Source organism: Cebus imitator, unplaced genomic scaffold (genome assembly GCF_001604975.1).
Source record: "Cebus imitator isolate Cc_AM_T3 unplaced genomic scaffold, Cebus_imitator-1.0 Scaffold44, whole genome shotgun sequence".
Taxonomy (NCBI): Eukaryota; Metazoa; Chordata; class Mammalia; order Primates; family Cebidae; genus Cebus; species Cebus imitator.
This window is the reverse complement of record NW_016107359.1, coordinates 348,938-365,722: the sequence shown is the minus strand read 5'-3', so window position 1 is coordinate 365,722 and position 16,785 is coordinate 348,938. Positions and strand designations below refer to the sequence as shown.

The 16,785-nt window shown below is 37.1% G+C and overlaps 1 protein-coding gene across 1 annotated transcript in view; it reads right to left on the bottom strand.

Moving 5' to 3' along the window:
* Positions 1-5,048: 5,048 nt before the first annotated feature.
* AKAP6 (A-kinase anchoring protein 6) overlaps positions 5,049-16,785 on the bottom strand; it is a gene marked incomplete at its 5' end in the record, with an annotated part of 309,960 nt that continues 298,223 nt past the window's right edge. The window contains 2 exons of the mRNA XM_037737882.1: positions 5,049-8,276; positions 13,266-16,691. Of these exons, the coding sequence (XP_037593810.1) occupies positions 13,308-16,691 (3,384 nt within the window). The remainder of the gene's footprint in view (positions 8,277-13,265; positions 16,692-16,785) is intronic.

Below are 16,785 nucleotides of genomic sequence, written 5' to 3'. Positions count from 1 at the left end.
AAGACACTTTAAAATAAATGAAACATATTCGCAAGCAAGCAAACACACACACACACACGCACACACACACACACACACACACATACACACACAAAGGGACTTATTTGTTTTGAATTGCTGACAGTGTAAGTAACTTGATCAACTGATAGAGCCAAACTAATTCTATAAACCTTAAGAGTATTTTTTATAAACCAGTGGTTAGGGAATATTGGGATTTAAAAGACCATCTTATGCATTTTTATGTTCCTAATGCCTTCAATCATTTTAAGTCCTTGAATAAATTTCACTGAATAATATTTGTTTTACATCTGTAATGGCCCATTTGTTTATAGAGTTAGGTGTCTTCTAAAATGGCAGGTTAGGTTTAAGTAAAGGGAAAGAAATGTTTTAATAATTTCAGGATTGTTTCTTATTACATCATATTTTTATGCATTTATGTTAAATTAATAAAATCCACTATCATATCTCTTCATGGCATGAAAAAAATTACCAAATTTACATCTGGTGATCCTAGTCAAACTTCCCCATATAAAATGAATAAAGAAGGGAGAAAGAACAATGTTACAGTCTAAAACCTTGATGAACATGACAGGTTACAAGGTACAGACACAAAGAGCTTTGAGTATATCTGGAAAATCTTGATGTTCCATTATCATATGACTCTGTAGTTAACAGTTGGTGAAGCAAGTTACCTGGACCAAGTCATCAGGACTGGCCATTTTTCCAATGTAACTTTGAGGCCAAGTTCTGTTGCATTTTACATTTGCTTTTTGAATTCTTTTTTTTCTGAAGAACATACCAGAAAGCTCAAGTTCTTTGTGGCTGTGGATTTTCTGGAGTCGCATATACATGCACAATGGGGTTGATTCTTTTGTTCTTTGGGTGCCCTCTCCCAGGTCTGGGGGCACTTCATTTCAAGCAGGAGAGTGCAAGCCTCAAAAGCAATGGTTCTTAAATATGATGTCACAAGCAATTTGCAATCAATAATAGAGTACCAAAATTTTGGACTACTTTGAGTACGAATTAGATTGCCTTTGAAGTAACCCTTAGAGTGATGTCACTCCAATCAGCTGCATTAAGATACTCTGCTTGAGTAAGAGAGAAGGGGGCAGAGAATTCCCTGAACTGAAAATTGTTTAGTAATGTTTGGCAAAAGCCTGGAAGTGTCTCACTATCATCTGAATATTTGTGTACCCCCAAAATTTATATGTTGAAAACTAATTCCACTGTGATAGTATTAAGAGATGGAGCCTTTGGGAGGCGATTAAGTTGTGAAATCTTCATGAATGGGATTAGTACTTCATAAAAGTGGCTCAAGGGAGCTTGTTCATTGCCCCTTCCACCAGGTGAGGATGCAGTAAGAAGGTGCATCAGCAAAACAGTGAGCCCTCCTCAGACACTGAGTCTGCTGGCGCTTTGATCTTGAACTTTCCAGTCCCCAGAACTTTGCACAGTAAATTCTGTTTTAAAAAAATTTTTATCTTTTTTTTTTAAATATATTTTTATTTTTGAGATAGAGTCTTGCTCTGTCGCCCAGGCTGGAGTGCAGTGGCTCAATCTCGGCTCACTGCAACCTCCACCTCCTGGGTTCAAGTGAGTCTCCTGCCTCAGCCCCCCCCAGTAGCTGGGAGTACAGGTGCATGCCACCATGCCTGGCTAATTTCTTGTATTTTTAGTAGAGATGGGTTTTCATCCTGTTAGCCAGGATGGTCTTGATCTCTGACCTTGTGATCCATCTGCCTTGACCTACCAAAGTGCTGGGATTACAGGCAAGATCCGCCGTACCTGGCCCAATTCTGTTGTTTGTAAACAACACAGCCCAAGCAGTGTGGGCAGACTAGGACAGTCTTACACATATGAAGTGTGAATTAATAACTGACATTCTTGATATGCTTTCAAGTTCACAACTTACCCTTACAGCCCATGCTTCATCCATGTAAGGCAAGGGTCAACAAATTGTGGTGCATGGGCCTATTCTGGTTTGACCTGTTAGCTTCAAATAATTTTTACATGTTTCAGTACTTTAAAAAATCCTGTGTGTTGCAATGGAAAAGAGACAAAAAGTTGTTTTATGCAGGCAATGATTTACTTCAAAATGCAAGGACAAATAAGCTCTGCATAAGTTCTGCTTTGGTGAGAATTCATTAATCAAGGGCCAGAATGGTCTTATGGCATTGGCCAAAATGCTTTTGCCAAAGAAACCATACTATCATGGGCCTGACCTGCACACATCACTCTGTTTTTACTCTGGAAATGCAAATATGCGGCAAGTCTCAAATTAAAGGGCCATTGTTATGTAGGAAATATGTGGTTGATTTTAAAAAAGAAGTGGCTGAAAGTCTTGCTTGAATGTTCCCTTCCCAGACATGTGGCAGTAGGAGGTGGCAGTGCTATCAAAGGTGAATTTAAAAAAGAAAAGAATAACTATTCTTTTTGAACACATTTTTAATTAGAGCGTCCACCTATGGCCACACCAGGGTTTGTGGTGAATACTTAATTCCTTGGCAAATTCAGCATTTGGAAGTGAAGGTGTACTGTATACAATATTTTGATCATGATTTTGCCTTTGTTTGAGTTGAAAAATAAATCTGAAAAAAACTGTGAAATGGACTGAATTTAATCTTGGACTGCTTTAGAAAAACATGTAAAGAAAGGATTCCAGTTTATTGGTGCCTGCAAGTGACTTTAAGTTGTGTCAATTTTTCTGATGGTTTTGATTGAACTAATTATTTAGTCTGTAATTGACTAACCCTCTAAATCAATCAAAACCAGGTAGTGATAGTGAACTAAATTTAAATCCTTAAACAAACTGTGGATGTGAAACAATCTTTAAGTGCACTTTATTTTTTAAGGTCATATAAAACAAGTTTAGAATGCAATAAAATCTAGGAAAAAAAAAAGATTGCAGGTGTTTATATATTACATTGACTTGGCAAATAGAAATCCTAATAAAACATGTCAGAACTTAGAATATCATAAACCAAGGATCAGACAACTTTCTGCAATAATCCAGATAGTAAATATTTTAGGTTTTGCAAGCCATATGACTTTTGTTGCAACTACATAACTTTGTATAGTGTAAAAGCATCCATAGACAATATGAAAGCAAATGTGTGTGGCTGTGTGCTAATAAAACGTTATACAGACATCAAAATTTAAATTTCATATGATTTTCACAAGTCATGAAGTATTATTTTGATTTTTTTAACTACTTAAAAATATAAAAATTATTTGAAGCTAACAGCTCAAATCAGAATAGGCAACGGCTGAATTTGCCCATGCACCACAGTTTATTGACCTTGCCTTAGAGCATGGGCTATAAGGGTAAGTTGTGAACTTTAAAACATATCAAGAATGTCAGTTATTCATTCACGCTTCATTAAAGAATGGCTTTGAATGCAAAGTCACCTGTGTATTTACTTGACAAAAAAAGTTTACCCTGAGTTCAATAATGAGAAAACAACTGGACCCATCAAGATTGTGGATCATGCCGTAAAACTGGTCTGAACTCTTCAGAACTGACAATGTTATAAAAGCTCAAAGAAAATCAGAATAAAAGCACAAGGAAACTGTTCAAGATTTTTTAAAAAAAGACATAAAAACTAAAAGCAGTATGTGATATTTGTTTGATCACGGATTAAAAGAAAAACAACTGTAAGAGGACATAATTTGGGTATTTAGAGAAATATTGTATTAATATTATGTTTTTGTCTTTGAGATGGAGTTTCACTCTTGTTGCCCAGGCTAGAGTGCAGTGGTGCAATCTCAGCTCACTGCAACCTCCACCTCCCGAGTTCAAGCAATTCTCCTACCTCAGCCTCCCAAGTAGCTGGGATTACAGGCACCTGCCACCACACGTGGCTAATTTTTGTATTTTTAGTAGAGACAGGGTTTTGCCATGTTGGCCAGGCTGATTTTGAACTCCTGACCTCAGGTAATCCATCTGCCTCCACCTCACAAAGTGCTGGGATTATAGGCATGAGCCACCATGTCTGGCCAATGTTGCATTTCTGGAGTGTGAAGATGGTATTCACAGACTTGTAGAATAATGCCCTTGTTCTCAGTTAATACATGCTGAAGTATTAGCAGATGAAGTATTATACTCTTTAATTTCAAATGATTTAATAATACAAAAAGTGTGTGTGTATACAGAGAGATGAAGTAAATATGGCAAAATATTAACAATAAATGAAGCTGAGTAATGAGTACCAAGTATCGTTGTTCTACTCTCAACTTTTACATAGGACTGAAATTTTTCAAAATGAAAAGTGAAAAAAGAATATGTAGAAAAAAGATATAGCAATAAATTTACTTAATTCAAGTTATATTTAAAATATAAGAATTATATGATATTTGAAAAGTTTATCTTTAAAATTCTAAAAGAATTCAACTTCATTTAGGAGTTAAAGCAAATTGACTTGTAAGAAATACATGGATCATTTCACTGTTTTGATATTTTCATCTAGTTTGTTCCTAAGAATTATAGAATAGGCAAAACCTAGTGTGGATGAACCAAACACAACAAAATCATCAAACTCAGGTTCCCAGAAGCCCTAAATTTAGACTGTTTTGTTGTTGTAGAAGATGCATATGTATTCAGTGACCAGAAATCTAAAAAACATTTTTCCTTCTGTAATTAAGACCACTTTACTTTTTCTGATCCAATCAGATCCAGAGGATTTTATATACTGCTTTGCTCACTAGATTTTTAAAAATGTAGATCAATTTAATCAGAAACAAAGTAAATGAGATCATCATTTAATTTAGAGAAAAGTCATGATCACTCTATTCAAGGACACAAAAGGCACTTTCAGAAGAAAAACTGTAAACCTTTGGAAACAGATACCATGTGTTAGTTGCCTTTATATACTTACTGTCAAACATAGTGCCTCACATAGGCAGCCAATTAATGACTGTTTGCTAAATGGCTGAATAAATGAATAAACGGAGGGAGTGCCCTGCTTTATACGGAAACAGGTTGGGTTTGAATTTGATGTAAGGAGAAGATTCAAGATGACTTAGGCACTGGACTGGGCCACTGAAGGAAGTCGTGGATTCTTATTTATTTATTGGTTGAAATTTACAATAATAGAATAAACATTTTGAATATATTTCTAGAGAAAACTTAGCACTTAAAGGTTCAGATACTTTTCTACATATATGATGATGAAGACAGTTCTTTAATTTCAAAAATTCTGTCTGTTAACATTCAGTCAGGTTGAAGCGGATCTGAAAACCATGATATATGAAGGGCAGCTGAGGGAATAGTGGTTGGGAGAGGATGAGTAACTGGTCTCAATTATCTTCAGGGTTGCCACGAGAAAGAGGGAGATACTCTCGGCTGCTCCATAAGACAGAACTAGGACCAATGAGTAAAATGAAACGTAGGGTAGCAGGGTACTAGGTGGATTTTAGCAACCTAAGAAAGAACTTTCTAACAAAGAGATATGCCCAACAGTGGAACAGTCTGCCTTAACAGACAATGAGCCACTGTCACTGGAAGTGTGTAGGCTGAGTTGCTGCGATCGTTTTCTATGGGTAACTGGGGAGGTAGTGCCTACATGGGGTGGGAGATTGAGGCTATTTTTCCTCTTCCAACCTGAAAAGGCATATGTTCAACAAACCTGAAAATCATTCTACAAATTTGGTGTTAATACTAAGCAGATAATTAACAAATACTTTCAATACCACAAGGTCTTCTACGAGCATGTAACAAGTAAGTAGAACATCATTGACAGTTTGTTTTTTGAATGTTTTACCAGTAGATGTAGACTAGACATTAGTTACTAACCAAAGAAAATTTAGGTTGTCTCAGTATGTAAAATGATGCCATATCCCAACAGAGGTCCAGAATGCCCTTAGGAATTTCAAAGACTCTAGGATTTGTTCTTTCTCTACATCCTGGACCACTATACTTGTGTACTCTGTTATTGCAAACTGAGCTTATTTTCCCCAGCTGCCCCTAACTAGACAATTATCTCTAGTCTCCTTCCCCTATAATCCTCTTGAACACTACAACTAGATGTCTACCTAAAACCACTTTTGAACAAATTACTATCTATTAAAAAGCCTAGAATAATTCATCCATTTAGAAATATGTATGGAAAAGATTAGAAGAGGCATAAATTACAAATAGTTATTAAAGTGGTAGAATTACAGATAAGCATCATTTAAATATTCTTGGTGTGGTACTAATGATAAATAAAATCAGGTACAAAACAGACTCTACAAAGTGTCCCTATTACCTAGCATATTACATACAAAAGCTCCAAGGTAACTTTTTAAAAGACCTTTCATTAAGTCCTCCCAATTTACTTTTTCTCCTATTACCCCTGCAATAAAGTTTCATGAATATTCCACGAACTTTCCACTTTCTCCAAGCCCTTTTTCATCCTCCTTGTCCCTCACTGCTGCTTCTCTCATTGTGCCTCTATCATTACATTTTCTCTCTTCCTCAGCTCTGCAACAAATACTTCATGTCATTTGTGTGTTCACTTGTACCTAATGTGGGAAAGCCTTCTGAGGGCAGGGCTTTGTCTCTTTGTTCAACATTGCATCTTCTGGATCTAGAACAGTGCCTTGCAGATAAAAAGTGTTTCTGAACTATCTGTTAAATGAATGATTGTCATTACTACATGAACCCACAACATTCTCTACCTTTGAAATTCAATATATATTATCTATTGTGATTTTATATTGTGTTGTACTTTTTTCTAGTTATGTCCATGTTTTAGTGTCAAAATAAAGAGATAGATGTCACCATGTCACCTAATATAATCCTTTAATTCAATAAATTTTTATTGAATACCTACTGTGTCAGGCACTTAAGTAGGTGTTACGATAGAAATTTAAAACTGCATTTAACAGAAATCAGTAAAGGCCAAATGGAACACTTCTTTGCTAATTTCTTTTACACATATAAATATACTTGAAATCTATAAATAATAGTCAACTTTTCTACCATCTTTCTTTTCTACCACCTTTCTATCGAACTCATTCAAAATAAATATTTAAAATAAATTAAGACAGAGTATCCTGATATCCAACATCAAATCATTAATGATAAGTAGAAATAAAAAATCTAGTATAAATTTTTATTGGTTTAGGGGAACTGACATTTAATTATTTGCTGTTCCAAGATCTTTATAGTGACCAGAAAGATCTTGAAAACTGAAGGCTTTATGTCTAGTCTCTAGTTTAGGTAATGTTAAGCCTCTTAAGCAATATGAATATTTTTGGAAGCTGCTACATGCTATACTTTTTCAGAACCAGATGCAACAATTTGGTAAAGAACACAGTAGAAGAGATCACTAATTTTCCTTTTCCCCCAATAATCTGTGTTTATTATGCCAATTTTAATTACCATGCAATCTAATGGATTTAAGGCTTATATTTTCCACACCACTAGACATCACAAACATGAAAGCATTTTATACTGTCATTATACATCAATGTTTGTACTTGGTTATACATATATACAGAAATTATTCACACATCTTAACCTTGCTATTTCCTCCTTTCAAACCAACATAATTTTACCATGAAAGCAGCTTTTTAATAAATGGTATAAGAAATACAGCAAGGCACACTTTTAAAAAAAACTTTCCCATTACCACCTCAAGAAGCATAAAAAATGAAAATGTTGTACATAATTCAATAGTAGTATGTCACCAGTTTACAATATACAACACCATATTGTTGTTTCTTGAAGTGCTGCATAGATTATTTTTTAAATGAAATAAATAAAATGGCGCTTTTAATAGTTGCTTAATTTTGAAAGAAGGACCAGTGTTTCTTCTCTATGCTGCAGTCAATTCAAATGTTGGCTTTTTAGGTAAAACACTTTCAATAAACACAGTCATCATACCATTAAAAAACTCCAGATTGAAACATGAAATTGGTCAAGTACTGCTGGGGGTCATTCTAGACAGGAGAATTTAATGGACCACCAGTTGGTAAACTGCAGAACTTTAAAGAGTGGAAGAGAGGGGAGGAGGCAACAGAAAAGTCTAGCTGGAGAGAGAGGGTTGGTAGAGGTAGCTTGGGACAGGAATCCATGGGAGAACAAGCAGCTTTGCTGAACTTCAAAGACGATCACCTAAAGAGAACCAGTGCACACATTCAGATCACAAGGCTCGTGTGGAGAAAACACATTTGGAAGGAAGATTCATCTTGGGAGAAGTCAACGTAATAAACGGCAGTGACAAACATGACGGAACCAGAGACCAGCCCAGGGCGGGAGGATGAGGCCACCCCTGAGTTGCAGCCAGGCGTATCTACAAGAAACAAAAAAGTGACAAGAAAAGGTTTCAGAAATGTCTCATTAGCAAAACCAACCCCTTTGAGGAACCATTGAAGGCTGCAATTGTGGGACTACTTGCTAATGTTCTGAAATAAAAAATACATAAAATATAAATAATAATTGTAATAGCCCAAGCTTCATATTACTGACCAAAAAAGTCTCAGTGTAGATGTGAAAAATATATTGATTTTTTTAAAAAAGATGTGGTTTCAAAGAAAACAAGCAAAATAATCAAGTTTGACCTTTCCTCTGGATCTCATCCACTATTTTGCCTGTGAACTCAGTTTTGAACATCAAAATAGCTTCAAACCAATATGAAAATGTGAGGCTGCTGATATCAAGTGATGTGGCAAAGTATTTACAATGTACAATGATTCCACAGACTGGGAACTGATAGGCTCTCAGGCTTAACCCTTCCAGCAGTGATTTTATGTATGATATCGAACAATTCCAGTATTGTATAGTGGTGAAATATTCATAACATTGTGATTATCCGTAGTGTTTCAGCCCATATAAAGATATTAACTGGGGCTTCTAGCTCCAATAGTAATGCAATTCATTTAAGGTACATACAGCATTGTGGAAATGAGATGGATTCAATTATATTTGTATATCTCATGGCTTTGTTATAAATTTGCTCCAAACTCTATTTGTTCTGCCTATTTCTAAATGGCTAAAAGCCACTGGTCAAATGTGAGGAACACCTAAATTCCAATTTAGACAATGCAGGCTGCAAGTATTGTAACTCCCCTGACTAGCTCTCAAAGAAAGCCAGCTTTTGCTTGTCTGGGCTTAAACTGAGTTCTGACATCTGATGTCAGGTTGTTTTACTGCCCTTCAGGAACCAAATATTCTCTTTATTTTTGTCTCTGTTTTTCCACAATCTTTAAACATGTGTAAGATCCAGAAAAACCTGTTATTAACAAAAAGTGGTTTGGCTGGAGCCATGGGAAGGAAAGAAGAAAAATTAGATAAAAAACAGGGGGAGACAGACAGAAACAGATGGGACAAAATTTGGTATAGTAAAATAATGCAGTAACACAAGAAAGCCTTGTGCATTGTTCAAATGCTGAGGACATGACTCACTTGAAATCTGGCCACAGAGTAGGGAATCCTTAGGTGAGGCAAATCTGGTCTTACTAAATGCTGGCATTTAAATTCTTTCTGGATAATCAATTCTTTCAACTTGGCCCACTTGGAAATGGGCAGGCCAGATTGGCTGAGCACAGATCTGGGGTGTGTGTGTGTGTGTGTGTGTGTGTGTGTGTGTGTGTGTGTTTGATAGACAATGCCCAATAACATCTTTGTTATTTCGCATAGCAGGGCTAGTTATTCAGAAGTGCCAGATAATTTAAAGACACTTCACATCCAGCAAAACCTTGGTTTATGAAAGTGATTTTAAAGGTAAGTTTGATAAGATTATACCTGTATTTTCTAGTGAAAAATTAATACACAATCACCAAAGGCAGTTTCTTAAACTTGATTGATCGGCTTTGGAAAATATCAAGCACTTGATGTCAATCCAATTAACAGAACGGGAATTGTGCTGTCTGCATGAGAAATGTTTTCTCTTACAACTTTCTCAGTTTGTAAAATCTGAGCAGCAGCATTTAAAACTCTTTATGGGTATACTTGAACATTCACAAATACAAGTAATTGCCTAAAAACTAAAATCTACTGGCCATCAACTATCACATTTACAAACCAATAAAGTAGAAAAGGCAATAAAGCTAAAAAGTTCCAAAGGAAATATCTGCACTGTAAGTAAATACAGCTCCTTACCCACCCCCAGAACACCACACTCATACACATACACATAGTAAAACAAAACTCCAAACCACCAGGGCAGACCAAAAGGAAAAGGAAAAGCACACACTGGCCGCATGTGATGAGTTAAATTTTTATACCACGGGATTTATTCAGCCTGAAGTTTAGGGTTAAACCATTCATCAAAGATCAGAGGCTTATGATGAGGATTATGAAGAAATAACTGTCAGAACACAGCAAAAAGATTAGTGCAAAGTGCATCTCTTAGGCAGGTCCTAGGAGGCACTCCAGACACATATTATGTGCTTCCTCCAAATTAGGCAGAAAGATCTGGATCTATCCAGTTACCTTTCCTTTGATGTGATTTGCTGTAACTGACCTCTCTATTTTTATAGAAACATGACACATAAATGAAAATAGTGAAAAGACAGCAGTATGCCTGGAAATCAGTGCAAATGCAAACTATTAGATCACGTTAAAATTTCTCAAGCAGTTTCAGTGGGTTTCTAATTAGAACACAGTAAATAAAAAACCTCTGAATATCTGAAAAACATTTTTTGTTACTATTGTAGACTATCTGCTATTCTAAGTTATAGCTCTTCTGGATGGCATTATAAACATTTCATAATCTGAAAACTTTTTTCTGGGGGGGGGGGGAACCAGCAAATGGAATTTGTTGAATTTTACTGTCCTGATAAAAAGAGCATCACAACTGATGGTTTTCAAATGACTTTAAAAACCACAGCTTTTTCTTTTTTTCTGAACTTGTAGAAAGAACAATGACAACAATTAAGCTCTTATAGACATGAAACTTCATATTTACCAAGAAATTTTGCTATATATTTTTGTCATTAAATACTGAAGGCATATCAACATTTTGAGATTAAATAACTTGCCCTGGTTGACAGTATTTTAACAACATGTGGCCATTTATACCCAGTTATCCAATGCTAACGTCTGGTGAAAAATTTCAGGCATCCAGATGTTTCGTCCACATGATACTCAAAGAAACCCTGAATAGGACCAATAAATATGGCTATTTAAATGGCTCTAGGCCTATAACAAGTCACTTGGGGGCGATGTGAGTTCTGCAGAAGTAGAATCTGGCTGCTTCTCCCTTTCCCCAATATAAGGCCAGGCATCACCAGGGCTTAACAAAAAATACTGCTGACTGGCAGGCGGGTTGGCTGCTAGTTTTACACTGTCCCTGCTTGTAAAATGTGAGGGTTACACAGATCCATCAATGCATTCACTTCCTCCAAGTCTAAAGATGGAATTGCTCATCATTTACATTTCATTTCAATTCTACATCTATGTAAGAGAGAGAAGAAATTCCCAGAGGATCAAAAAAGGGAGAGTGCATCGCAAAGGCTTCTCCAGTGCCAGAGCTTCTGGAGCTCCAGATCTCAGCATGACTGGTGACTTGGGGGTCACAGTCACATGATGTCATGCTCAGAATGGTGTTGCTTTCAAGCCTTTATCTCCTTTCAGAAAACAAAATCAGCCAGGCTCTACCAGCCCTTCTGCAGAGGTTGGCAGAGCCAGCAGTACAATCGGTTCTAATAGAACTTGTTTTGAAGCAGCGTATGGAATTGCAGTTACCCTCCCTTAATGGTCAGTTTTACTGCATACTGATGGAGAATGTGATTATAGGGTGGACATGTTTCACAGAAAATACATTTCTCTCTCTCCTACTTTTGTTCTCACTTGCAGCCAATTGTAAATAGAGTCTGAAATGCAGAAAATTAGTTGAGCTATATTAGCAACTGGGATGCCTTTCTTCAGTTTTGCATACTGAGTTTATTTTTAGGGATATATGGTATAGATGGCCCCCCTTAGTCCTCATTTCTAGCAGCTCTAAACAGAATCACACATTTTAATAAGCTTAGGGCACAGGTGTTGCATGAAAAAAAAATGATGTTTGCCATTCATCTTTCAAATTAAATAATGTGTTTTTAAATAGTAACTTTTTTCATAATACATTATGGGAACAACATTTATCTGTCACATTTTAAAAGATGTATTTGTAATAAATGTAAATTACTTTTAGAAAATCAGTAATTAGGCTCATCAAAAAATAAACAATCTGCCACAAAAAAGATAATCTTTAGCATAGTTAAGTATAATAACTGTTATTTGAATAAGTTAACAAATTAGGGTAGATTGCTTCTGTAATTCATTTCCTATAGCACGAGTTTAGGTGACGGCGTTAAGCTTCTGGAGAGGGGGGTGGAGGTGGCATTAGGCACCTCATACTTGAGTGAAATATGACTCTCACATTCGAAAGCTCAAATTTCCTTCTTTAAACTTGATTGAGAAAGCATATTCATCACTGGGGCTTAGAAATGGGAAATAACAGAATCTTTGTGTCACTTTTAGAGATACATCATCATCTTGGAATTATCGATCAATAGCTGTCTTATTAAATATGAAGAGTGGAATGACTTTCTTAAAAAAGTTGATGGAAATCAGCCTGTCACCTTCAGGCAAAATTCAAAAATTCTGTTTTTATCAAAACGCCATTAACTTGTCATGTATTCTCTCTGCATTTGCTTTCTGCGCCTGTTCTCAATCTGTGTGTGGATAAATAAGAGCCTCTTCTTTAGCACCAACTTTCCCCTCCTGTTTGAATCCTTAGACATGGCCATGATTAGCAGTTGTGACAGCACAGCCTTTCACTGGGGAAGCAAATGTGATGATAGTTACATTAGACAGAAGCATAAAAGGCAGGCCCAAATCAGGAGATGCAGCCTTTAGCCTAATCATTGTTCATCTCTAGGCACTGAAGAGAATGGACAGCTCTCTGTGCAGAAAACTGAAGTGGAGAGTATTGTTATTGTGCATGCATTTTGATCATGGAGTATAACTGCAATCTGGATAACCTTTTTATTCTCCCTCAATGGAAGAATTTGATGCCTTAAATTGTTCAACTATTTCCTCAAATTTTGTATTCTTGCCAAAATGATGTAATAAAGATAATGTCACTAAGAACGTCAATGTTCCCTGTTTTTATTTATTTATTTAATTTTGCTTCACAGTTACTTTCATTGTTGGGGGCATTTCTTTTACCTAAATGTCTTATTCAGATAACTATCTGCCATGATAGGTCATTCTCACTAGCTTTTTCTCCTACCATGGTTTTGTTGACCTGAACTTAATATTTTAAAGACATATATGGTGGAAGGACTATACATACCTTTTAGTGAGATGATTTTCATGCTTGGGGAGGGGGTACATTCTACCTATGCATATTTCTATGTCGTTCTTCACAACGGTTTACAAGATTTTCTTCACAGGTTAAAGTTTTGGGGCTGGGATGCAATGCAGCCTTGTCTGTTGGCTGATTTTCCTTCAATGAGAGGTCTTGAACTTTAGATTTGGCTGATGCAGCACAATGCTCTTCTGGCATTCCAGATTCACCTGGCTTTCCTGAACTTTCCTTTTCACTGTCAAGCCTTGAAGGAGTAAAATCTAAGTTTTCTGCACAGCCATTGGAAGTTTGGAGTAAACCATTCATTTCCTTTCCAACCTCAGCTCCTTTCTGAGGGGAAGAACTTGAAAGAGCCACTGTATCTGTATCATCAGCTAAAAGAGAACTATCACTGAACTCGGAAGAACATGCTGTTGCCTGTAGTGGCACTGCAGCTTCACTGGGAACTGCAGATTCATTTGGAGGAGCACTAGAGAAGCAAGGCTCCTCTCCATCAGAGTCATCCTCAACACAGGCCTCAAAGAAGCATTCAATGTCTTCCTTGTCATCTAAGCCCGAGTCAGTAGTGTCTAGTGGCAATGGAGTGCTGCTTTTCTCTTCTATGTAATTAGTGACCTCCCCACAATCACTGTCATGAGATGAGAGAGATAAGTACGAATAAAAGTCCCCTTTTCTCAGCTGGATGGGCCGGTGAGAATGTTCCAACACTTTCTCCTTGATTTGAGTTAATGAAGTAGGAGCAGCCACCTCGTTTTCAGGTTGAGATTTACTTTTTAGGGCTGTTGAAGCCATGTCAATGATTTCCTTAACAAAGTTGTGTACTGAACAATCTTCGGCATCTTTTTGATGGAAAACATCTGGCTCACAGTTGCAACAGGAAATGTCGCTAATAGAAGCATTTTCCTCTGTTCTGTTTTGTTCAAGTGCTAGGCAACAACCAGCAGATTTTCCAGCCATACTCAGTGCATCATCAGATGATTTCAGTGCATCAGAGTCTTGTTTGTTGTTAACCCTGGTTTCTAAAGCCAGTTCTGAGCAAGACTTCTCAGTGGGAGTAGAAGCATTGCTTTGATTTTCAAAATGGTGGTGATTTGGGCATTTCTTTGGAAGATGTCTAACAGCTTGGGAAACAAACTCCTTGCCAGCAATATTTGAATCATCTGAACTATCCACAAATGCTTTACACTTACAATGCTCACTCCCTGAAATCTCTTTCCCATTTGAACCAAGATTTTTTGATACCTTTGAAATTCCATTGGGTTTGTCCTTTTGCCTTTCTGGCATTTCTGGAATACTTTCAATATTGCCATTTTCCATGTCAGCCACATATGGATCTTTATTAACTTTGAAAATAGTTTTCTTATTTTCACCCTTTGTCCCAAACTCATGGGTAAGAGATGAATTCTTGCCATTTCCATTATTTTCAGAGGCACGTTTTACAGAGCCATTTAGAAGAGCCTCAATGTTCAGGGTATCAGAAGGATTGGTCATCTCACTGCTACTAACATCTTTACTGCCCTTCATCTCATCACTGACACTGCACCTTTTCTTATCTCTTGTCAAAGACACTTTTGGCCTAATCCAGGTCTGTAACTCATTCTTTATATAGTCCAGCCCTGACATCAAGTTGCAGTCTTCATAAATTTCATCATCTGTTGCAATACTGGAGTCATCATCCTCATCTTTGATGCACAGCTCTTCTTCAGTCAAGGTAAGAGTAGAGCTGGAGAGCAGGTCGCTGTCATCTTCATCATCAGTGCAAGCAGAGGTGCAAGAGACATTAACAATCATGCTGACATTGACATCGCTTTCATCAGCCACTGAACGAGTCAGACGCTTCCTGAATGATGCATTCGATTCTGGGATCTTGTTCTTGTGTAACACAATATCCTCTGAGCAAAGAGAGAGCTCATCACTGCTGCTAAGTTCTGTTAGAGATGCCGCAGAGTCTTCATTGATAGAAGATGCTATGTCCAATGACATCTGGCCAGTAAAGGACATCTTTTGGGAACTGCTTTGAAGAGTGATATCAGAAACACTTCGCTTTATCTTTTGCTCTGAAGGGCTCTGGATATTCTCCAAACGATTCAGGAGATCTAATGTTCTTTTACTTAGTTCACCAACTGAGCCACTGCTCACGCTTATATCCCCAGAGCTGTGACAGCTAAAAAGATCTTCATTGCTTTTATAGGATGTCAACCAACTTTCTAAAGAAATACTTCGCTGGAGGCTGTCACTGCCATTTTTAAGGATGCCCAATCCAAATAAATCACCCCCTGGAGAAAGGGACTCAATAGATGAACTATGAGATAAAAGAGAGAGCTGTTTGGCATTCTGCATGCCAGTGTATGTCTTTTCTATATTGCCACTTTTATATGAAATGTGATCCATTTCATGAGATGCACTTGCCAAAATCCTTTCATGTGGAGGTACATCTGGTTGTAACTCTGTAGTCTGATGTTTAGATTTGCAAGATTTTTTATCAAAATAAAAACCACGAAGCAGGGGATCCTCCACATGTGCTTTTTCGCTTTGTGACTGTTTCATTATCATTGGTAATTTGAGTTTTGAGCCTTGGAGGTATGAGTAATCATAAAATGTAAACACATCATGTTTTCCTTGTAATTCTTCTCCCAAACAATCAGGGGTATGTTTGGTAACACTGTTTAAATCTCCAACTTTTCCATTTACACAACCCACTGGTAAAATGGACGACTGAGAGCTATTTGAAAGCTTAATGCATTCCTCCTCATCTTTAAATTTTTGCTTTAACACGTTAACTGCATCTCCCATTTGTGGGTCCAGATGTTCAGTTTCAAGGTTACTTGGGGACCCATCCACTGCACTCAGCAAGCACATTTCAGAGTTGGTAGTGGTTTCTGTGTCTCCTTCACTGACAATTCCACTCTCACTGCCTGAATTCTGGCTCATGTCTCCTCCATGACATGTATTATAGGGCTTTACCAAATTGGAACCCCCTAGAAGATCTGGCAAAGATTTGGTAGATGAAAATGAAGAGTCTTTACTGAGACTCTTAGTTAAAACATTTGGCTGTGTCATGCCAGTGACCTTTGGATTGTTTTTCAGAAATGGCATGTGGTTATCCTCATAGAGTTCAACATTGTGAAGGCTGTACACCTGATAAATGTGTGGACTAGAGGGGGCAGTAATATTTGAGGCATACTGAGATCCTCCATGGTAATCAGCCTCCTGGTCATAACCAGGGTCCTCATTACTTGTCTCTCCAAGCTTCAAGGAGGGGATGACAGGTTGGGGTTCTTGATCAAGGTCATTTGATTCTTCATTCAAACTAATTAACTTGTTACTTATATCTGTTTCATCCCATTCCAGGGCATCCTCACTCATCCCATTTAGGTCCATCAAGCCAGGATCAATCACATTCAAAGACTCCTGTGTGAGGGAAAGAAAAAAAAAGGAGAAGAATTAGGGAACACAAGCATGAAAATTTTATCCATTGAAAATCTCTTGGAAGAGTCAGGAAAGA